This window comes from Trachinotus anak, unplaced genomic scaffold (genome assembly GCF_046630095.1).
Source record: "Trachinotus anak isolate AG129_WGS33_773 ecotype Australia unplaced genomic scaffold, CSIRO_AGI_Tana_v1 ptg000007l, whole genome shotgun sequence".
In the NCBI taxonomy this organism is placed as follows: domain Eukaryota; kingdom Metazoa; phylum Chordata; class Actinopteri; order Carangiformes; family Carangidae; genus Trachinotus; species Trachinotus anak.
The window spans coordinates 3,117,262-3,141,559 of NW_027273858.1; the positions used below are offsets into that span (position 1 = coordinate 3,117,262).

At 41.3% G+C, this 24,298-nt stretch overlaps 1 protein-coding gene across 1 annotated transcript in view; it reads right to left on the reverse strand.

Annotated features, from left to right (window-relative positions):
• Positions 1-24,298, reverse strand: part of LOC139622577 (protein kinase C epsilon type-like) — a 76,512-nt gene that overhangs the window by 22,005 nt on the left and 30,209 nt on the right. The window contains exons 3-11 of the mRNA XM_071479956.1: positions 21,638-21,701; positions 12,421-12,589; positions 11,550-11,584; positions 11,202-11,290; positions 10,061-10,193; positions 9,757-9,899; positions 8,953-9,049; positions 8,591-8,871; positions 8,281-8,454 (exon numbers count right to left, since the gene is read on the reverse strand). Of these exons, the coding sequence (XP_071336057.1) occupies positions 8,281-8,454; positions 8,591-8,871; positions 8,953-9,049; positions 9,757-9,899; positions 10,061-10,193; positions 11,202-11,290; positions 11,550-11,584; positions 12,421-12,589; positions 21,638-21,701 (1,185 nt within the window). The remainder of the gene's footprint in view (positions 1-8,280; positions 8,455-8,590; positions 8,872-8,952; positions 9,050-9,756; positions 9,900-10,060; positions 10,194-11,201; positions 11,291-11,549; positions 11,585-12,420; positions 12,590-21,637; positions 21,702-24,298) is intronic.

The window sequence follows — 24,298 nt, forward strand, 5'->3', positions numbered from 1 at the left end:
TGTGTGGCCCTGGAGCCAGATCAACAATGTTTGTCCTTAAAAAACTCCTACAGTTAAGTTGAGCTTGTCTCGTAAAGCCGAACAGCCGCTCACCGTCCGACAGGTACAAACTAAACGTATGTGTAAGTCGTCCAGAATGAGTGGGCGGAGTCAAGAACCTGCTCCCAACTGGAACCACTTTCAACGCACTTGTTTACATGGAGAATGGACCAAAGCAGCTGCTCAAAACTTCCTTTACAAATGATGCATATAAAGCAGTGATATGGGGAAATGTAATCGTGCACAAAAATACTTTATTGCAAGGAGGAAGTCCCAGTTCCTGCGATTACTGCATTTTTAATGTCCCCAGTTACAGTCCAGGATGTTCAGGTAAACCTAGCTAAACATACACAGTCTAATACAACAATACAATCAAAGTAAAGAATACATCATCACCTCCTCCAGATCAACCCATATAAGTGATTTCTAGGAATTTTTCCTGACCTGCCAGGTTTAGGCAAGTCCAGGTCTTGGTTAAGGTTAGAGGGATAAGGAATGCATTATGTCAATGAAGGTCCTCCAAAGTATAGCATTACAAAAGTGTGTGTGCATGCCTGAACCACATCCCAAGAACAGCAAACACATCTCCACTAATGACTGTAGTTTTTAAAAAAAAACCAACTCTCCACTGCTAAAGACTGACACATATTTGGCCGGGCAGCCTGCATGTGCCTACAGTGTGTGTGTGTGTGTGTGTGTGTGTGTGTGTGTGTGTGTGTGTGTGTTAATTGTTCTTGCATGCAAAATTCAACCCTCACTGTCGTTCTTCACTCAGGCTGACAGGAGTTCAGTGCGAGCTGTGGGCTGCTGGTTCTCCCACAGAATATCTTCTTACTCCTGGTTCCCATAAAAACACTAAAGCACTGCATTAACAAAAAAAAAAAAAGCAGCTGTGGATGTGAGTAGTTTGTCTTGATTTGTTTCATGAGAAGTCGACTTCCAGGAAAGACAGCTCCTTATAAAGACATGGTCAAGTGGAGAGAGCTAGTGTCTGTGTGATTTTAAGAATAAAGGTGGATGATGCCTGGTGTGTTTCTGTCCTGTGCAGGGTATGTGTGATGATGCTGTTAGTGCACGTGTGTGTGTGTGTGCGTGTGTGTGTGCGTGTGTGTGTGTGTGTGTGTGCGTGTGTGTGTGTGTGTGCGCTGTCTACACATCGTGACTGTGTGTGCTGGCTGGGAACATGGAGGACAGGTGGATGGAAGGCACAAAGTTTTGTGCTTTTTGAAGGTGGATTCACCCTTAACAAAGGTCAACATGTTCACTTACTGAAATTTCGTAATCCGAGACTTTCACTTTTATTTGAGGCTGTCAACAGAGGCACAGCACTGTTTGTTTGTTCAACCCTTATCACCTAAATTATATTTACTGTTTGTTTTCCTGACAAGTGACCTCTTGTGGTGGAGTCAATAAAGAGCAGCGCCACAGGACCACTTCAAGCGGAGGTCAGGATAACAGTTGGCAATGCCTTTAAACTCTCTGTCACCTCAATCTAACTTGATCCTGACCCCCAACACCCTCAAACAGCCCAGTGAAGGAGTGAAGAGCTGTAAAAATGTCCTCCCTGTCCAAAGTACAAAAGCACAAAGTGGAGGCTGAGGAGCTTTCAGCATTAAAAAGATGAGAGAGTAGCTCATGGAGGTCTGGACACACAAAGAAACCAGTGGTAACCAGTCAATAATACTGGTTACCACTGGTTTCGTTGTGTGTTGTTCGCTGCCTCTTTGACTCTGACTGGACTCACGCACAGTCTGACTTTCTTCTAGTGTAGTTGACTGAGCATCAGGATCAGGGAACACACACCTGAGCCTCAGCACCTGGTCCAAAGGTACGTCACAGTGCAGACAAACGATGCTCCAAGGCTCAAGGATGGCGACCGCCAGATGTTCCAGCAGAAAGCATCACTGTGAGAGTAGTACAAATTATGTATTCATGCATGTAACTTACATAATTTCACTGCTTCACACCTGATCCAGGACCAGCACAGGGAAACACTACCACACACACATACCAGTAAATTATGTCACAACCCTAAGTTAGAGGAAAAGAAGGACATTCATTCTTCTATTCCTGTGTGAAAGTTCGGATTCCTCTGTAACAAAGATGACGTGTGTTGTGTGGATTATTTCCAGCTCATGAGCAGAGCTCGTTGATTTTAAAGGCACAGACGACTTTAGAAAATGATCTGTGGGAGGCAGAGACCAGAGCTGGCCCCTGAACCCATCAGTTTATAGAATATGTGATAAAAATCTTGTATAAATCTTAATTTTTAATCCATGTTCATGTGACTCATCATTTTACTGAATTTCACTTTTGCATTTATCTCTTCCTTCTTAAAAAAAAGACGGTCTAATTAAGTTTATGGGTTCATGGTAAAACCCTGACACCTACAAAATCTACATCCACACGCAGCCATGACAGTAACAGCTGGCTCTCCACCTCTGCTTCCAGTCATCCACCACATCTGTATGACCGTCCTGACTCTGAGCACCACTGCCTGTGTCTGTCTTCCTCTCTATCTGTCTTTCTATCTTCCTGTGTGGGTCCATGTGTCTCTCTGTCCTCAGTGGAGGAGAACAAAGCTTCATTAATGTACCTGGCTGGTTTCTGGCTGCCTCTGATCTTCACCAATTACAGCTCATTACAAAAACCACTCGCTCCTCGCTGTAATCTGTCCTGTTCCTTACCTCACTCGTTTTTTGTTTTTTTTTCAACCGAACCCTTTCACCCTCTACTTCTCCTCTTTTTTATCATCTTTCCTTTCTTTGTACCAGCTGCCTCATTATCACAAATACGGACAATCCACAGCCCAGAACCAGCTTTCCCTGTTTTTCTTAACCCTCTCCTCATCCTCCTGCATCTCTTCTCTCTCTTTCTCCATTTCCTCATTCACTTCTTCCCCCTGCCTTACACTTCTCCGCTCAGCCTCTGTGTGCAGAGCGGAGTGAGGCCCCGGCGCTACTGTTGTATAATGTTATTTACATTTCTCGGCGGTAATTAGGCCGATAAGGGAACACGGCTGCGATCCCACAGTCGATTAAGAAGAACGGGAGGGAGGAGGGAGGAGGGGAGGGAGGAGGTGAGGTAGAACATAGGTCACGAAAAGTACAAAAACTTTTTTTGTAAGTATAATGATGTCACAGTCCAACAAACGGCTTCTTCAACGATAGGGATACTAAAAAAAGTAACAACAAAAATAATAATAAGAATATTAAGAAACAAAAAAATCCTAAATAACATTTATGGTAAAAAAATAAATAATACCCAACAAATGAGAGAATACGTCATAAAGAGGGGAAAGCTGTAGCTGCTTTTATTACTTGAGTAGAATTTAACATTTTTATTTTTTAATATATTTTAAGAACTGCTGTGTTTTAAAAGTTAACACTGACATAACCACCTGAAGGCGGGTGTATGTGTGTGTACAATGCAAAGGTGTACTCTGACAACACAACATGTCTGGACACAGACGTCTGCAGGTTCAGTACATTAACCCCTGAGGAGACTCACAGGAGCGACTGAACGAATGAGAGAAAAAGAGAAAAGGAGGAGAGACGACAGATGAAAATATGAAATGGGTGTCAGGGTTGTTCAGTGCACAACCAGTCGGGAGGGAGGTAAAAATGCAGCTGCACTGAATGCAGAATCTGATTAGACAGAAACTGATCCAAACAGAGAAACAGCCTGGTGACATTATGCATCTTTCACCTTTGTATCTATTTTTCTGTACATCTCTGTGATTCCTCACAGGAGACCTGGAGCACGAGGTGCTGACAGTGAGCTGCGATAGTTCGTCAGTTAATCGGTTAATACATTTGCGGAAAATGAATCAATAAATTTTAATGGAAATCAGTCAACTTGCCCTCATTAACAACTGTTTGATGATCGATTAATCATTTAAGTCAATTGTGAAGCTGAAAGTCAAACATTCTTGATTCTTACACACAAGTAAACTGCATGTCCTTCGGTTCTGTTGGACGAAACATGACGTGTGAAGATGTCACCTCAGGCTCAGATTAAGGTTTGTTAGAGTGAGGATGGAGGGAGGGTGGTGTGTTCACTGCCCCTGGTTAAAATGGGTGAGGAGCTGAAGAAGCTCTGTCCACGTTGGACAAATATTTGTTGGACTAATATGACATCAACACTATATAAGAGGTGAAATGTGACACCCCTGTTGACCTCTGTGTGTGTGATGTATACTGTACATAGTACATATATATCAGTTTGTTTACTGTGATCACATCGGGACTGCCCTCACCCCGATGTGAGGGTGGGGGGCGGGGGGTGAGGGCGGGGTCACACAGCATATGGAATACACATCATGTCTCTGATAAGGATCAAAGCATTTATGTAAGAGTCACAGTCCCTTTGTTTTGTCCAAGAACACGATCACAATCACCTCTGACTGCCTGTGTGTGTGTGTGTGTGTTTGTGTGTGTGTGTGTGTGTGTGTACCAGACAGGCTTATGGAGAGAAATAAGACAAACAAAAGAAGCTAAAAATAATGAAGCTAAAAAGATCACAAAATAAAACTGTATCTGAGGACACAGTTTCTCTCTCTCTCTCTCTCTCTCTCTCTCTCTCTCTCTCTCTCTCTCTCTCTCTCTCTCTCTCTCTCTCTCTCTCTCTCTCTCTCTCTCTCTCCCCATCCTGCACATGTTTGTGTTTGCTTTGAAGGAAACTAACAGGAATAAATAAATGGAACAGGAGACGCCACCACTGGACTCAGAGCATTATGAGAAAATAAACAAAAGATGCAGCTCACAAAATGTCCTGTTTAGCCACAGTTAACTCCTCCTCCTCCTCCTCGTGTCTAAATCCCACTGATCCACTGCAGAAAACAGGAGGAGACCTTTAATCTTTGCATGTCTTTTTCACTAATAGTTACCTGTTGTGTCCTGTTTGCTCCCAAAACAATTCATCACTTCTCACAAAAAGGTTTGTGTCTTCAAACAAGACTGGATATGATTGGACCCCGATCATGCAGTTCTTTGCATTTCAAAATAAAACTTTAGGGCTGAATCTGACACCTCCACTTCTCTTCAAGATATTTCATTTCATATTGCTTTAATAAAGAAGACCACAAAAGACTTTGAACAGTGTCACTACAACACTTAAATACTGTGCTCATGGTCAAATATTGGCTTCTGCATTACAATGTTTTTCTTCCAGATCACGTCCGGTATGTGTTCAAATCATTTCCCATGAAACTCTTGGTCTAGGTGTGTAATTTGACCCCCACATGGGAAAGCTGGACCCTGCCAATACCAATGAAAACCACTCAACCTAGGTCATCCAAAACAAATGCCAAACCTCCTTCCAGAATGTGTGTTTTCTGATGGGACGGACCAGGGACAGCACTGTTTATCGTTTGATGCAGATTTCTATAGAACACATTGAGTTACCATTTTAAAGGACATTGTGCTTTATTTGAAGTGTTGATATCCATAAGAAGATATATTTGTTTCACATCTCCTCTCTCAGGCTTCTCTCCAATGACAACAGCTAGGTGAGCTAATCGGTAAAAAGAGATTCTGAGTCTCTCTTCTGATTGGCTGACTGTTTTTTGAGTGATCAAATACAGCAGATTTCAGGCAAACACTCAGAGAAACCAAATCCTGCAAGGTTGGAAGGTGGGTCCAGGTGGGCGGGGCTTGGGACATGTCTGAGAGTGGTGACTGCTTTGTTGTGACATCACAAAGTTACAGAAGTCCAGATGGCTCGTTTTAAGCCGTTTTACTTTCTGAATACAGGAAGTGAGTATTTCTCTGTGGACTGAGGCTTTGATACTTTCATGGTATTAATATAGAACCTAGACCTGCTTTATAATCAAATAAGTCATGGACATCTACTCCTATACATTACGGGACCTTTAAGGTGGTTTCTATGCATGAATGCTGTTTCTTCACAGGATTCATTTATCCACCGCTCAGACAGGTGAAGGCCAGAAGCAACTCAAACATTTCTCTGAATCTACCTGTTTTTTCTAGATTCAGAAACTTCTTTAAATTCTTTATCTAAAGGTGAAAAACTCTAAACCTCAGTGTTGCATCAGTTGATTCCAGACAAAAGTGATCACAAAGTAGAAGGCTTCACTCAGTCGGTCTCCTTAAATCTTGCTGACAACTTGTGCAGCTCGTGTTTTGTTGAGGTCTGGCTGATAAAAGTTAACACCTGTGCTGCCTTCAGAGCACCGTCAGGCTCAAGTTGCACTGAAAGGACTCGGCACAGCAACACAATATGTGACCCGTTCCTTCAGCAAGTTGTCAAGCTGGAGGAAGCACACACACACACGCACATGTATATGTATAGTGCCTCTCTACATTTCCCGCCAGGAACAGTTATGCAACATACAATAGACAAAACACACAGAGGTCTGGGAGAGCTGTCGTGTGAAGAGTGTGAAGGAGAGAGCAGGAAGTGAAGGGGAGCAGAGCTTCACTAATGACTCCAGTGTAGAAGTTGTTGTTTTCTCAAGGTTCAACACATCAAACCTCTGAGCTGACGACAGTTTCCTGCCACAGCTGAAATATCTGAGTCTGTTTAAAAGCATTTTCACTTTACAGCGTTTAACCACCAGGTACAGAAGAGAGAGGCTGGAGACCAACAGTGTGAAGCTGAACATAAAGAGAGGGTGTGATGTGTTCTCTTATTTGAGTTACAGTTATAGAGAGCTGTAGAAGATTATACTGGAGGTCTCGGAAGTTTGACATGTTAAACCTTTAATGTGCCTAATGGCTGGGGGCATATTTCACCTTTGACCTTACATCTTCTAGTTCTGTTGTTTTTTTTTTAATTTATTTCATGTTGCAAGTGACTGACACCAGGAACACGCTGCCTGCTGCGTTGTGTGTGTGTTCACACCATCTGTGTGTCTGCTGCGTCACTGCTGCTAGCGCCATCTCTCTACGTACAGTTTGCAGGATACTTGAACGTTGGTTTTCTTTTCATTATAAATTCATTTCTGATTTATTTTTGACAAACTATCTCTAAAACACCACTGTCTCTACATGCAGCTAAAATGTTTAAAGAATATATTAATATCTTTTCATGTCTGTGTCATATTCAGATTCAGCTTAGACACAGAAAACTATAGTGAAATGTGTCAGTTTATGTCTTGTGGTTGGTATGATGTCAAAATGACATCAACAAGTCTGTTTTCACTCACTAGGAGACGCTGAATCTCTAGATCACATGACGCAGCCGCGAGGCAGGTACTTCACATGGGTGGCGAAATAAAAACCAATACATTCTACACACCACGCAGCCAGAGGCTTAAAGTATCTCTTCAAAAAGCACAAATCTATTATTTATTATTTTATATAATTCTTTTTTAAACCAGCGGTTCTCTGGTAGAAATGTTTACAGGTCTACAGCTTACAGCCTCAGTTAAAACATCAAATGTGAAGAGTTCAACCTAAAAGTGTTTTTTCCTTCACAGACTGTGTCATTATAGGTTTTTTTTTATCTGCCTGAGGAGCTGAAAGTGTCCAATAAACTGGAAAAAAAAAAACATTAGTTTTTTCATGTGACTTGACCCAAGGCAACTACAGGTTTAAAATAAAATGAAAGTGAACATGAACCTTTTTGAAGGAATGGTAAACACCTTCATTGTTGCTTAAAACTGAAAGATCTCATAATTTCTAAAGAACAGATGCACAGAGATGCCTGATGCTAACTGATGGCTTGAAAATGAATGAATTCAAACTTAAATAGGCTCAATCATACTTCCTTATGGACACGAACATGTACAACTGCAGACACCAAAGACACTGCTGTTATTATATTTCTTTATAGTCTGACTGGAGGAGTGTATGAGCAGTTGGTGCTGCTGTAGTAGTGGCTGCAGTTTAAAGCTGTTGTTCTTCTCATGTTAAAACTATAAAGTGAAGAACGACTCTGTTCTGCAGTACATACAATAGTCATTATATGTTCATATTGGAATCATTTTGGTCTTTTTTTAATCTCTTTTCACTAAAAATAGATCTGAGGGCATCACTTAGAAGTTTTAAATGTATCCTTTGAGCTTCACTTTGCTGCCAAATATAATTTTGTAAAAGTGCATTTTAAGATTTTTCCAGCTGTGTGGATGTTTTTGTGTGTGGGACCTGTGAGCTGCTCAACTGGAGGCTGCAGATTTAAACATAGCCTGATGCTGCCCTCTGGAGGTGCAAAGTATGTCTGCATGTGTGTTTGTGTGTGTGTGTGTGTGTGTGTGTGTGCGTGGGTGTGAGTTCCTACTTTAGTCTGGAAGCAGCAGAACAGCTGCGTCAGGTACGGATGTTTTCTGGCCAGGGCCAGGATGCGTTTCTCGGTCAGGGTGCAGTCCACGTCGTCGTCCTGCAGGATCACGTCTTTCTTCAGCACTTTCACGGCGTAGACCTCGTCGCTGCCTTTGAGCTCCGCCAACATCACCTGGTCACATGACACACAACCGTCAGAAAGGTCTCTTCTCTTCCTCCCTGTCTGTGTCTCATTTGATCAGTTTGTTCCTCCATTGTCTCGTGCATCATTTCTTTTATTCACCCAAGGTCAAAGGTCATACACTCACCTTTCCAAAGCTTCCTTTTCCCAGAACTTTGATGAACAAAAAGTCGTGCAGGTTCATCCTCTTAGCCTCCGGAGCGCTGTGACCTTTGACCTCTCCGTTTGCACGGCTCCCTTCTGCCTCCACTTCAACGCCGCCTCCATCACCTCCTCGGCCTGTCCCTCCATGGCTGTCCCCAGTTACCGTGGCAACAGAGGAGGGCGAGGACATGGGGTGCGTTTTGTGCTCCTCTCCGCGGTGGTCAAATGACAGAGCCTTCCTGATGTTCTCCAGCTCCTTCACATCTGGACACAGACAAAGGATAAGGTGAGCGTGATGCGTTTGAAATTTAAAGTCTGCGTGTGATTGGTCAGAATTCCTCCTACCCTGGTCACATGGGGAGGTGGGGGCGGACTTGGACCGATCGTCTTCTGTCTGAGGCGTCCCTGATATCTGCTGCTGGGGGTCCTGACCCTGAGGAAGCTGTTCACACACAACACATCACTGTCATCTTCATCAATAATTTTACCATTTTCACTATAATCATCATCATCAATTCTCTGCGTACTGTCCACACATCAGCATCTTGTTCTGTAAAACTTTCTCACCAACCCTCCTGACTTTCCTGATCAAAGTCAAGATGATAAACAAATGTAAACAGTTTTTTTCTGTTTCTGTTTTTACAACTGATTTCTCTGTGTAGAGGATAAGTTTCATTTGGATTTATTTAAAGCCCCCCCTCTGATGAAAATCAAGTGTTAAACCTTCTATATGGCATTTTATTTAACGTATTACAAGACATATCATGAGCAAAATAGTTATTAGCACAACCCCTAACACTGTGTCAGCCACTGCCAGTTACAAGCTAACAAACAACATAAACAAATAAAAGATGCTAACTATGCAAACTGTTCTGATCCGTCTGCTAGTCTCTGATTTAGGAGCATGACAGGCTCCTCATCTGAGTCTGGTTCTGACTGAGGCTCAAACATGTGGCTGGTGTTTCCTCTTTGTCCTGCTTTTTTCCACTTTTTATGTGGGATTTTTACATAGTTTAAAACTTTAGAGGAACTTTAAAAGTTAGAAATGATGTTTAAGCTTTAATTCTACTGTTTTTCTTCTCCACTGTGTTTGCTGGAGAAAAAACTGCCACAGCTACCGATCTATTTAAATTCTTGAGGGTGAGTCACCTTTTTCCGTCTCTGAGCGCTGTTGGAGATCTTGTCTGGTGTGACTCCGAGGTCAGAGAGGACTTTAGCGATTCCCCTGGCGTCCACGCCACAGTTGGGAGCTACATTACTCTCACAGCGCCTGTGTACATTCACTTTACAAACTGAGACACACACACACACACACACACACACACACAGAGGAAGAGCGAGAGTCAGCGTGCACAGGCCGGGGAAAGTGAGCTCAACCACAGCTGTGATTACGACTTCAGTATGTTTGTCTACATTTGCTTCACATGGACTGAAGCCCTGTGTCTGTCCAGACCTTTACACTGCAGTCCCTGTCGCAGCAGACCCCACAGCAGAGACCCACAGTGGTCGCAGAAGGTGAGAACTTTAAAGTTGTGGATGCTGAACTTGTGCGGCACGTTAACACTGAACCTCTGGGAACCGACTGGCTGTTAGAGACAGAAAAGGACAGTGAGACACTTCTACAGGAGAATGGAGGTGGAAATGTGAATGTTGTTCCTTCGAGCACAATGATGAAGTTTCTTCATCATTCTCTTTGGTAATTTATGCTTTTTATTAATAGATGACAGTTGAGGGATGACAGGAAATGAGGGGCAGAGGGGAGAGAATGGGAATTATATGCAACAAAGATCCTCTGGTGGAAACAAAAAGGAAAAGCTGTGCAACAACTACACCACCCAGACGCCCATCAAAGTCCCCTTTAAGCAAAGCTTTTAATCCCACAAGTGTACAGGGAGTTCTGATCACAGGCCATCAGGTCCTACTGGAAAGTGAGCACATGTTAATACTAATAGGCCTGGATGATATCCAACATTTAATGTATCGATACCATCCACACACTGCTAGTATCACAATATACATATCATATTATCGCAGGGTGGAGGTGGGGGTTTCTTTAATAATATAATTATATTGTTGTGCTTTCTTTAATAATGCATAATCAGGTATAAGTGATGCTGCCACTAAACAGCAGTCCAAAGTTTTATTTGTCACATGCTGAAGTACAAAAAAAATTGATAATTGATAAATGATTATTTTGGTAGATATTGTGATTATATGAGTCACAATTACAGTGGGAAGGGTGTAAAAGTCAAAAAATATGAGATTTTTTTTAAGCAAGTTCCTTTACGTCTGGTCTGTTGTGATACATTGTTATTGTTACATATTATGAAAAATATTGCATCTGGTGGGAAATAAGGTGATACTCTACATAACATCCTACTGATAACCTGCTGGAAAGATCTTAATTGATAGTTTTATAATGTAAATCTGCCCATATTTATTTAATTTATATTTAATCTTTCAAACTGGAATCATTGATGTGACAAATTACATTCAGACATTCATTTAACTGCAGCTGGTGTTTGTTCCAGGTGAAGCATTAAAAATAAACATGTTGTATCTATTAGAAACGGCCTGTAGTTGCAGATCAGTACCTCTCCAACTGTGTCCTCCTGCTTCTTCATCCCTGCACATTTGGTAATGATCAGCTCATGGCAGCGCTTATGGACCACACAGGTACACACTGCGGGAGGAACACACACACACAAACACACACACACACACACACACACACACACACACACACACACACACACACACACACACACACACACACACACACACAAAAATACAGAAGAAAGACATTAACAGGGCAGCCTTATGTGTTGTAAGTGCCTCCTGTTGATAATCTTGACAATTATTTATCTTCACATCATACTGGACTACAGGAATGTAAAGAAGCAACAGCAATTTAAAAAAAAATAAATAAAAAAATGTCCCACCTTGACACTGGTAGCCCTGCTTTCCTAAGACGCCCCTACAGAGAGGAGATAAACAGCAGATGTGTTTCAGTTGTTACTGACAACCTTTGTGCCTTTAATTTGATGCTCTTCTGTCTGGTTAAATAAGTCTAACGTACAGTTACCAGAAAAAAACCCCCATATTTTTCTCAAACTTCTACATAAAAATCTAATGTTTTACTTTGAAAAGGCACACACAGTTTTTTTTCATTAAAAAAAAACAAGCATCGGGGGCCACATGGCTTCCATGTGAGTGATGCTGAGGCAGTTTGTTGGGATGGAAACAAACGCGGCTGCCTTTGTTTATTACTCCACACTTCACAGCATCCGCCGTGTTCACATGTAAACAAGGTTTGTGCTCAGGCAGGAAACCAGAGGACACGTTTAAAACCTGGTTTAAAATGTCTGTTTACATGCAGCTGGTCAATAAAATGATTTTTTCTAACTCGCTACCACACTATTTATTCACCAATTTACACATGCCTGGTATTTTTTAAGGTTATTGCAGACCGAAGAGTGCCTTTGTGTATGTATGTAATGTTTAATGCACTTAAAGTTAAAAACATGGTTAGAAACTGTTACATGAAGAAGAAACCAGGTTTCTCAGACAGAAATCTAGTCGCTTTTCTAGCTTGTAGAGTTTCTTAGAGCTTCTAAGTTGTAAAAATCAGTGTGGTACCTGCAGGAAGCTGAAAGTGCATGTAAACAAACTTGTTATCTCCTCTATACATCTGAGTGTGAATAGATGTTTTCACTGTTGTATGTGTGCAACAAATCTCAATTTTTTCATGAATTAGTGGACAAAGCTTCACTGAGTCAGTGTGTGTGTAGAGGTAGGAGTGTGTGTCCTCACCAGATGAAGTCCCTGCAGTGGGAGCAGTATGTGGGCTGTCTCAGGTAGGTGGCCATGAACTTGTGTCCGTTGACCTGGTGGACCCTCCGGCGGACGGCGCCCTGACGCTTCCTGGGACGCATCCGCTGCCGAAACACACGCTCCTCATTCTCGGTGGAGTCTGCTGCAACTGCACACACACACACACACACACACACACAAAATATACAAAACAGTTATGTGATATAACAGACATTAGTGTGACAGAAAAGTATGAGGGTCTGAAAGAGCCTCATAAAAATGAACCAAGCTTCTGTGCATGAGCTGCACTGAAAATGTGTGACCCTACAAACAAGCACAAGCTGCACTTACGCCATGTAGCCACTAGATGGTGGAGACACTGTGTGGCTACAGTGAGGGATGAGGAGTTTGCACCTTCAGTGATAACTTAAACACATTGGTGATATTTTCTTTTTCAGTCAGTCAGTCACAGTGTCGGCTTTGTCTCTCCTGCTCTCTCTGATTAATCACAGACGGTTCCCCCAGTGGAACCGCACAGGTTTCAATTACTTTCTGGCTGTGTTAATCTCACACACACACACACACACACACACACGACGGGGTGAGCAAGTGTGAGAAAGAAAGAGAGGGACGGATTATTTTACAGTAATGTAAATACGGAGAGGACAGAGACAGTCTGGGATGGATGAACGTTGGGCTGTAACTGATAATCATTTTCACTATTAATCAATCTGCAGATTGTCTCCCCAATTAATTGATAAACCATTTTGTGAATAAAATAACAGAAAATGTAAAACAACAAATAGTTTGAATAATAAATTCTAAAACCAAAAGGCGAATCGCTGCAGCTCCAGATGATTACACTGTATTTTGTATTTCCTTTTGTATTTTGTCTTAAGACAAATAAACAAAAACATCCACCGACACAGAGTAAAGGAAAAAAACATGACAGGTTCTGATGCCTCAGTTTCCCAGATTCCTGATTGTCCCTGAAGTTTCTGAGAGTTTTTCCATTGGTAAAAACACACACACACAGTAAGTGGCTCACAAAAATCTGATGCAAGAAATACAACTGTTACACTTGCGCTATGAAACGGAGACACCGTCTTGTTTAGAGGAAACATGGAGCGCAGATGGTAACTTATTGTTGTCAGACACACTGATGTCACGGAGAGCATCTTCACATCAATGGTGTCCAACCTTTTCCGACTCATGGCCCACTTGAAAATTAAAAAAAATGTTGCTGGCCCACATCCGACCACAAAACAATATGGAGGCCAAATAAGACCTTCTCAGAGCCGTTTTTATTCTAATGGTAATAATCGCAGGTTCGGGACTGAACTGAAAGCAGGGGAGGCTCAATTTTTCTTTTTTGTTTGACAGGGGAGAGATGACTTGTCAATTCACCATCTGTCTCTTGACTCTTTCCTTTTAATTCTTCCTGTTGCTAATATGTGGTCCAGCTGGTGACAAAATAAAAGTTTCTATCATTGGCTTATTTACAGTGAAAGGCCTTAAAACAAAGAAACTAACAAAAAAAAAACTGTTAAAGGAGTTTTTAAACATTTTTGATGTTTTCAAAGATCATTTCATATTAAAACATGTATTTTTAATAATCACATTTTCATCAAACTGCAAATGATTTGTCTTCCCACTCATTACTCACGTTACCTTGGCGGCCCATCAGATATTAAATATATTCTGCAGAGTGCTCTAACACTTCCCTCAGTGACAGTGACATAACTGACTGAGTGGACATCAGGCCTCATCACTGTGGCAGCCATGTTTCCATCCTCCACTCCCTGAACTGAGCATCAGGCTCCTCATAACTGCAGGGACATGATCGATCATCAAACATCGTCTGCCTTCAGTCTCAGACGACAGACAGTGGTCGTTTCTTCTCACTCGGCTCGTGTGTCCTTCCCTTCCAGCTGTCGCTCAGAGACAAACTCGACATTTTCAGCTCCACATCTCTTCAGCCTCTTGGACTTTTTTGTGCATTCCTTCTTCTCTGTCCTGTTCTGCCTGTCCTCAGTCTTTTCTACACTATACGCCATCACCATCACCTAGCAACTGATGACTGCTGCCTAGCAACAGTGTTAGACTTAGTGTTTTCCACTGTGAAGGGTTCAGGGTTGGGTTGGGGGGGGCATGTTGCTCCTCCATGATGTCTTCATCACAACCCCAAAAGTTAAGACTTTAAATAGATCGACGTTCTCACAGCGTCACTGTGACAAACTACAATCAGTGACATCATAGACAACGAGAAAATTAAAAAACATAATTCAGCTCATTTTAAAAAGCTCTATTTTGGGAGAATTTAATGCAAAAGCCAACCCCGTTCTGGACTGAAATGTCTGACAGATGAGCTGGTGGGCAGACAGTGATGTGTATCAGTACTCATCAGTACTCTTCGTGGTCTTCATCCATAATTTAAAGGTTCACGCAGGCTGGTGGTGTTGCTTCCTTTTTTTATATATATCCAATAACAAGCATTAACTTGACTTAGGGTCAGATTGTTACTTTATTCTGGGCGTCTTCACTCGTCGCAGCATTTTAACTTGTCCACCACAGAAACACATATTTGCATGATGGTTACAAACGCGGCGGTAGTGCTAAGCTAACGAGTTAGTATGCTAACATCTGTAGATTATCACACAACTGAAACAAATGTGAATATTATTCGTATTTAGACATGAACCAAAAGGTACTGGACACCAAAGTCATCAGAGTTCTTAACAACCAGCAAATTATTTGAGATTTAAGGCGCGTTGACGCTGACGGTGTCTAAACTGAAGATGTGTCCATGTGGTGATAATGTTTAAACTGTGGGATACAATCATAACAATTCTCACTTTCATGTTCATTCAAATGAAAGGAAGGTGATTTCAGTTCTTGCACCTTAATGCTAATGCTGATCCAGCGCTAATAACGCAAATGGAAACCTACTGGTTCTTCTCCACGCTCTACAGACTCTGCACTTAGCTTAGTGCTTGTAAGAGGGGGACATATTTAAGAATAAGCAAGAATTTATTTGTTCATATTTTATTTTTATTCTGTAAGTTAGAACGTGGATAACAGAACCACAAATATTTCACCCGCTTTTAGCAACAGGCAGCGGCTTATCATCCTGGGGACAGCAAGGCTGAGAGTGTGTGTGTGTGTGTGTGTGTGTGTGTGTGTATTAAAGCTTAATAGGTTGATTGCAGCTCTCAGGCCTGACAGTTTGTCCATGTGTTCTCTGCTATGCAAACACATTTAAGTAATGACTGCAATTTCAGCCACTCGCTCGCTCGCTCGCTCGCTCACACACACACACACACACACACACACACACACACACACACACACACAGAGCGATATAGAGATATATTGTATGTCACTGCAGATGGAGAAAGCAGCAGAGAGACACAGAAAGAAAAATCATTTAATAAATTTATAAAAGAGAAAAAGAGAAGTGATATTTCCTGCAGAGTCCTCGTCCTGATGACACCTCTTTGTCACTCTCTGATCTCTCTCTCTCTCTCTCTCTCTCTCTCTCTCTCTCTATCACTCCCTCTGTCGATGATGTAACTGGTCCATTAGAGAACACTCCACTTTACTAATCAATTCATCACCCCCCGCCCTCCCCCTCCCCCTCTCTCGACCTCCGGTTAACTCCCTCTGTCTTTCTCTTCTTCCATTCAGTCATGTCTCTCTAACACGTAATCACGCACTCACACACACACACACACACACACGCACACACACACACACACGCACACACGCACACACAAACACTAACATTTCTCGTAAAAGTAGATTCTGTCATCGCTGAGGCGGTGGAGTAATATCCTGAGAAAAGGTGGGAAAGTCGCAGACATCTGGCGAAGTGAGAGGCTGATTTGTTGTTGCAGTGGTTCAGATTTTGGTTCTTAAGGATCAAATCAAGTTTCTGGCTGAGGGTGAAGAGGACGGACACAGAGCCAAAGGCACAAAACGAATCCATTACTTGTGGTTGATAAATGTGTTAAAACAAGAGCTGTTGTGCTGACTGTTGTGTTACTGTAACTCCCAGAGATGTATTTAAATTTGTTGGATTCTGATAAAGATTCTGCTCATTAAAGTTGGAGATCTGTTCAGTTCATCCTTGAGTCCAAATGAAAGTTTGTGCCAAATTTGAAGGAATTCCCTCGAGGCGTTCCTGAGATATTGTGTTCACAAGAGTGAGACGAACAATCAGAAAACTTATTGCCTCCGGCCCTGGCTGTTGCTGACGTGGAGGCATAAAAACGATGCATGAACAAAGGTGCTGACATTGTAGTTGTTCCAGGAGAGTTAGTGAAGTGTAGCCTATAATATATTTTGTGATAATAGAAGGGAAGTGCATGCTAACTGGCACCATAGCACACAAATCAGCCGGTAACATTAATGTCGATAACTTATATCCTACTTGTGTTCAGTTAGCACAAAGATGCTAGCTGACATGTCGGTTTGCTTTGCAGAGCCTTTATACAGTTTACAAGACCTAGCATTCTAAAGAAAGATGCTATCTGTCCATTTCATCGACATCACCTGCATCAGAGTAGAGGTGGGCGCTCTGATGATCTTGTATGATGATCTTGTGTGTTCGTGCATGATCTTACTTCGACATTTGATCTTCTTTTCACATTAATCGTACAGAATGTGTCCAGCCAGGCCCAACGTCAGCTGTTAAACAGCTACTAGCCCACTGACTGCAGCTGGCGACTGCAGTCCTTGCTCTGCTCTGCAGCCTTGACGAGTTTAGTTTAGCACCACATGTACCAGCTGTTCACCTGAGCAGAACAAAAACCCCTGTCACCAGCTGCAGGACGGGACGGTGAGGTTACAGTCTGCCCACAAGACAAGAGACCTGCCTGCAGGCAGGACAACCCGAGGCTTGTGCCAAGAAGCTGGAGCAGCCGGGCAGCAGGGACTGAACTTCCAAATCAAAACACTTACATATAGCACCTCATAAATAAAACGGCGCTGTCCAAACAAATACTCCATATGAACTAAGCAAGAAGTGTGATTGGTCGTGACACATTTGGAAACAGCATTGTGGGTGAAGAACAGCAGCGAGCTAACATCCAAAAGAATGTCAAAGAGGTGGAAAGATACAAACCACAATTTCTGGTCAGGACTTTGAAAAATCAGAGTAGAAACAAAATGCAGATCGTGATTAAGATCATGAGATAATTGATTCCACCCAAGAAGATTGTCATGTGATCTTTTTGTCAGAGCACCCATGAACTTTTTTTCGCTCTCTCCGCTCTTGGTCTGAACGTCCTGAAGTGCTTCTTCCTGCTTTCTTCTCCATTTCATCTTCACAGTCATATTCTTGAGAAAGAAAACAGTTGCGGAGGGATTTGTTGTATCTACAGAGTCTCTGCATTGAGGCAGCACAACAATAACAATGGCTGATCATGTACTGTGCTTTTTGTTGGATCAGAACCAGTTCAAATCCATACAAAGCAGTTGTGCATTGCTGCAGACAATGTTTTGACTGCTGAACAACACTCAGTTTATATGGTAATGACTCAAGCTGACCTGAACCCTGCTGTCCCTGGTTAGTTGGCCAGAGACTGGCAGGTTTCTGCTGCAGTATCACTATCCAAGGAGATGCTCCACAGCTGTGACAAGATTCAACAAACTACATTTATCCATTTGTAAACACTACAAAAAGCCATGGAGCCTGTTCACACGTCTGTCAGATCCTCCTGCATAAACAGCCTCTTTCTCTCTTTCTATGTTCCTTAGAAGTCTTTCACAGGTGATCTCTCTGGGCTTGTGTGTGTGTGTGTGTGTGTGTGTGTGTGTGTTCATGCTTCCTTCACATTTCCACACCTATGCAGGCTCAAAGGATTAGTCACTCAGAGACACAGCTAATGTGTGCTCTCGTCCTTGGTCATTGCTGTGCTAGTTTTATAACACTGGATGTCTTCCTGCTGCCAACAGGACATCTGAAATAAAAAAGAGCTCACATCCTATCTCTTCATCTTCCCCTAACCTGAACCACAGAGTACACTTCATGACTCATGATAATTAGGTGGCATTTTGGAAGGCAATGTCATATTTTATCCTTATGTTTAAAGGTCCCATATTGTATAAAGGTAGATGTCCATGTCTTTTTTTATTATAAATCAGGTCTAGGTTCTATATTTATACTGTGAAAGTATCAAAGCCTCAGTCCACAGAGAAATGCACACAGCCTGTATTCAGAAACTGAGCCTTAAAACCAGCCGTCAGGACTTCTGTAACTTTGTGATGTCACAACAAAGCAGTCACCACTCTCAGCCATGCCCCAAAAGCCCCACCCACCTGGACCTGGACAAATATATCTTCTTATGGATATAAACAATTCAAATCAAACACAGGAGAGGTGTAAAATATGGACCTTTAAGATATGAGGGCTCTTTTTAGTCTTGGGACTGACCCCAAAATGACACTTGTAAGATACTTTAGTTTGAGGAAAATATTAACCTGATAATAAAAACCAAACTGGTCAAATGTCAAAGGTTGTTGTCACACAACTTTGCCTAAAGAAACTCAAGCTTAGGTTTAAAATGTATGATTTACATCAGAAAATGTCCCGTTTTGGTTTGTATAAAAAAGTAGTGAGGTTTGATACCTCACCAGCCTTGAGTAGGGACAGTTTGGCTTTGGTTTTAGAAGGTTTATAAAGTTGCATTTTTAAAATTACAGTAATTCATTTTGTTTCTTTTTAGTGTTACAATATATTTAACGTTGATCATCCGTATCTGGACAAGAACCAAACTGTTAGTGGTGTGGACAGATGTTAGCATCAGGAGTAATACAGAACCGATGCAACGTATCAGATCAGTTCCTCACTGTACGTCCTTCTCATCCACAGCCTGTGACATGTGAGCATAAAGCCACTTCCTGGAGGAGAAGATATCACAGCCTGATGTCGTCTCTCAGCACAAAGTCTCACATTATAAACAATGAGGTGATCTCACAGCGAAGAGTCAAACACTGAACCCTGTGTCATCAATAAACTGCTAATGAAAAGCACTTTCTTTCTTTTATTCTTATCCTTTATATATTTTGTCATAACTGCCTTTCTCGTTTTATTTCTATTTTTCACATATTCTGTTCTTATTCTTATCAGATCTGCTTCTTTTGTTTTTCATTTGATTTAGATTTTGTTTCAATTTTCCTGATTTTGTTCTTATTTTTTCACGTTGTTGTAAAGTTTGAGCTACACTACTCCATGCATGAAATGTGCTGTGTAAATAAAGTTTATCATTTTATTATTATTTACAGCATGGCATCATTACTGTATTGGACTGATACAAATGCACAGGAAATGTGTCTATTTCCTGATGTAATGGTGTTGATTACACACAGTGACAGACTGAATCAGGACTGCAGACACACAAACAGAGAAGTCCTAATCAAAAGCTAAGTTTTTATCAAAAGATGACAAGCTCTTAAGGTGCTACTTTTACTCAGTATATCAGAGTGAGAGAGACCATGTTGAAGTGCATCTGCAATGAAAGGCAGATGGAGAGACAGAGAGGCTGCAGAGAAGTGTTACTCAACACACACACAGCTTTTACTTTTACTGCAAAACCACAAGCACTTCAGACAACACACACACACACACGCACGCACACACAGCACATCAAAGGGAGACGTCAGCCTCAGACAGAAAACAGCTGTCTTATGGAAATTCAAATATACATTTATGAACGATAAATTTTTGATTTAACACATTTATATTATTGCTCATGTTTCTGTTTGTTCTGCAGTTTCTATTTTCTTGTTTTCCATATAAAGTGTCTGATGTGTTTTGTACTTGCTTTTGGAAAAGATGATTTATCAATGCAAATAAATGATCAAGAGTTACAGAGGCAGTTTCTCTTATCTTGTTTGGTTTTCTTTAACACAAATATGTTTATTATTATTGTTCCATCTTCTCTTCCTGAAAATTCCCACTAAAGGCTCAACAACACATTAATGTGGTGTATAAAGCTCATAAAACAAGCATGACTGTAATGTAGATATGAGGCTGATTCACCACACAAACTCATTAGAACTGGTTTATACTTCCGTCTCATGTGTATTCAAATCATTTACTTGTTGGCGTCACTGTTAAAAGCACAAAATGCTTTTATTTATTATATTTATTATTTATTCTATTTTCTCTGCTCCCTGAACCAGATGGATGTTTATAACTCAGTGGGTTGTATTCATCTTTACAGCTCTGCTCATGTGCCTGCAACAGAAGCTTCAGGCTCTCCGAGTCTGTTCAGACATGTACGACACACACAGGCTCTTTATTTGACAGTGAGGCGACACGTGTTTTTAAGTATACTGCATCTTTACCCCCTGGAGGGGAAACTGTGTAACTCGACAGAGATATATCATTATATTAAACTGAGCATTAAAAGCCCACCCTCATTCTTAAGTATATATAGAAATGTTATTTATGGATATTTAAATAAAACTACATTATATAAAGTGTGTTTTTTCCATCTATTATCAATTATCTTTAGAGAATTTATGATTTTTTTCTTGTACTCTTTGCCGAAATTAACTGCAATTTCAACTAAACAAATGTAAAATGTTATTTATGTATATATAAGATACGGTATGCCTCCTTTAATTGCTCATTGATATGATGCCATAATGATTAAATCCAACAAGCTTACAAAAGCTTTTGCAGGATTTCTGCAGCGTTCACCAATTTCAATAATGCAATTTAAAACCTTTTTCATGGTCTTTCTGGTCACAGAGAGACTTTTCAATATTTTCTATTCATGTAGTTATCTTGAGGGAAACTTCATCCAAAGCTTGTTCAACACGAACACATCCTGTGTTACAACCACTTGTCAAACAAATCATACAAAAACCACTTCCAGATAAATTCACGTGGAAATTGTGGGTTGTATATTTCTAGTGTAGAAATAAGAGGAACTCAGAAGGTAGCATCAGCTGCGACGGCCACAATGACTCAGACAAAAAATAAAAACCTGCTGTCCTCATCAACAGATAATCTAGAGAAATAAAATGACAGAAATAGACACACAAAAAAGGGGAGATTAGACCTGTAGCTTTTGCGATGATTACACAGCAGCTCTTTTGTGTCATTAAGCAAAAGGACAGACGAGGATAACTGCTGTGACTCATATGTGTCAGCTGACCTTGGCCCCGAGTCGACCATTACCTTCATGTAAAAATCAGTTCTTACCTTCACTGGAAGATCCTAACAGGTCAATAACAACGTACACCTTCCCCTCCGGCTCCAGGTCGATCTGCAGACAAATGAAGAGGAGGGAGGACAGAAAGAGAGTAAAGAGGGATGAGGGGAAGGAGAAAGAAAGAGAGACAAGTGGAGAGAGTTTATTGTACAAATGAGTATAAAATTAGCTGTAATTGAGTATAACTGGTCTCTCTAGCTTTATTTCTTCTTAGCTGGTGTGGTATATTTTCTGTGGGCTACAAATTAAGCCAATATTTGGCCTTAATATAAAAAATATATTGATTAGCTATTAGCAGTTGCTGTTTTGTTTTGTTTGTACCTACAGATGTATCTAACTCCATCTAACTATCACTGGTTTAATTTGATACTAAAGAAAAGAAGAAGTTCTGGAGTTATGAGCAGTGTCTTTTTTCATTTCTGGCAGATTTATGGACGATTATCCACAATGAACATCAGAGATAATGTTATTCTGAAGGGTGTAAGTCACACTGAATCTAAAAATGAGGTTATAATGTCTGTCTGTTCAGATCTGTTATGACTCCAACAAGGAATGGATTTTGAGGCAAACTGCAGAGATCAGATGCTAAGAGTTTAAAAATACATTAACTATCTTTCACCTCCTGCAGTATCTTTGCATCACATGACATCTCTCCCTCTGCAACCTTCATTCATCTGAAGGGGAAAACCTCTGACTTATAATATGCAGAAAACCTCAGATCGACCACAGAAAGAAAAACAAGGATGAATGAAGGTGGTGGAGAAGAAGGACTGGACTTTTCTTTTCAGGCAAAACGACTAAAATCACCTCTGTCAAAGAAAGTTTTGCAGCAGCAGCACACAATGCTAACACCACTACCTCGGCCGTCACTGCAGGCATCACTGCACACCCGTTCACAGGGAGCAGGGAACCAATGGGCATAAAGACACAGACTGATTCCATCCAGGCTCAGTTGCTTTTCCTTGGCGTCCCTGAATTTTATATCCTGAATTTGACCAAGTGTATTTAAGCAACCGGAGTTTTCACTTGATTTAAATTTGACTTGAATATAGTGTTTCAATAGTGAGCACTTGAATTTGAAATTGAATTCAGAATTTGAGAAACCAAAAATAAATGTCCACTGGAAAATAAATATCTACTGGAAACTTTAAATTTGAAAAATTAAAAATGACTTAAAATACTAGGCATTCAGTGGTGTTTACATTTCAAAATGATGAATTCAGTTGCCGATATAATTCAAATTGTTATGGGACTGATTTGCTTCCATATAAACTTTAGGTTTTGCAAACATTTTCTATGATATTGTGATGTGATGCATTGGTATCAGAGGAAAATATTCTACAAGTGGCCAACCTGTGGGAAACTGATCATAACATCCTGTTTGGCCAAAATTTCACAGCATCACTTGCGACACAGCGATGATGTTGTAACATGTAGAAGAGAGAAAGTTGGAGGAAAAAGAAAGACTGTGGTGTGTGACTTACAGCGAAGTAGAGGTTGACACATATCCTGTCACACACCCACACATCATAGATGTACATACGCTTCACACACACACACACACTCAGACACACTGAAGTCTGAATGTGTTCAGGTCAGGGAGAAGCTCTGGGGAGCGAAGAAAACTGCTGCTCTGCAATCTATTGAGTGTCTGCACGTGTATGAAAGTATACAGCAAAGTGTGTGTGTGTGTGTGTGTGTGTTGAGTGTGTATTAAGTGTGTGAATACATGTTTGTGTGTGTGTGTGTGTATCTGTGTGCAGGCCTGAGTGCTTTTGAGCTCATCTCATGAAAGCAAGTGGGCATCGGGCAGGGGCTCACTGAGCTTCTACCAGCAGCTTGTACCACCCACAATGTTCATAATCCCCCTTTGCACGCAGACACACACACACACACACACACGCACGCACACACATTCACACACACACTCACCAAGTGAAGACTTGGTGCAGTGAAGGCGAACAGGCGTGGGTTCAGTAAAGTATACAGTGGGAGATGGAAAGCAGAGCGAGCGAGACGGATGAGGGGGAGGACAGAGAAAGTTTGTTGGATCGTTCCAATGTGAGGGGAGGTGGGGTGGGGTGGTGGGGTTGGGGGTGCCTGATTTTTTTGGTTAACACATTTTCTTTCCATATCCAGTGTTTTCTTTTTTTGGGTGGGGGGGCGCCAATGGATTTTCATCATCAGTATAATCAGTACGTTGCGAGCATTTTGAGGTTTAACAAGATAATTATTCTCATCTATCTGCATTTTCTCGAAGAAGGAACGGAAGGAAGGAAGTTGCTGTGGCAGATGGACATATGAGAGTGGCAGGACGTCACCATGAATCTGGCAAAGGGGGGGGGGGTTGGGGGGACGACTGACTTGAACACTGCCCAGATAAAGAAATTTGGGCTGTTTTTGTTGCTAGCGTCAGTCAAAGAGACAGCGTTGTCTTTCTGTCAGATCCTGGAAGGCGACGTGTAGGTGTGTCAACAACTGTACAAGTGAAGTGTTTTGTTTCTGCGTCCACACACACACTAAAATTACACTAAATAAAACTGACATTGTGATTTATTAGTGGAGGAGTGGAAGCTGGCTACGGCTCATTGTTCTTGGTTTCTATGTAAAATCTGAAAAAAAAAAACAATGTTAATTTTTTTATTAGTTAG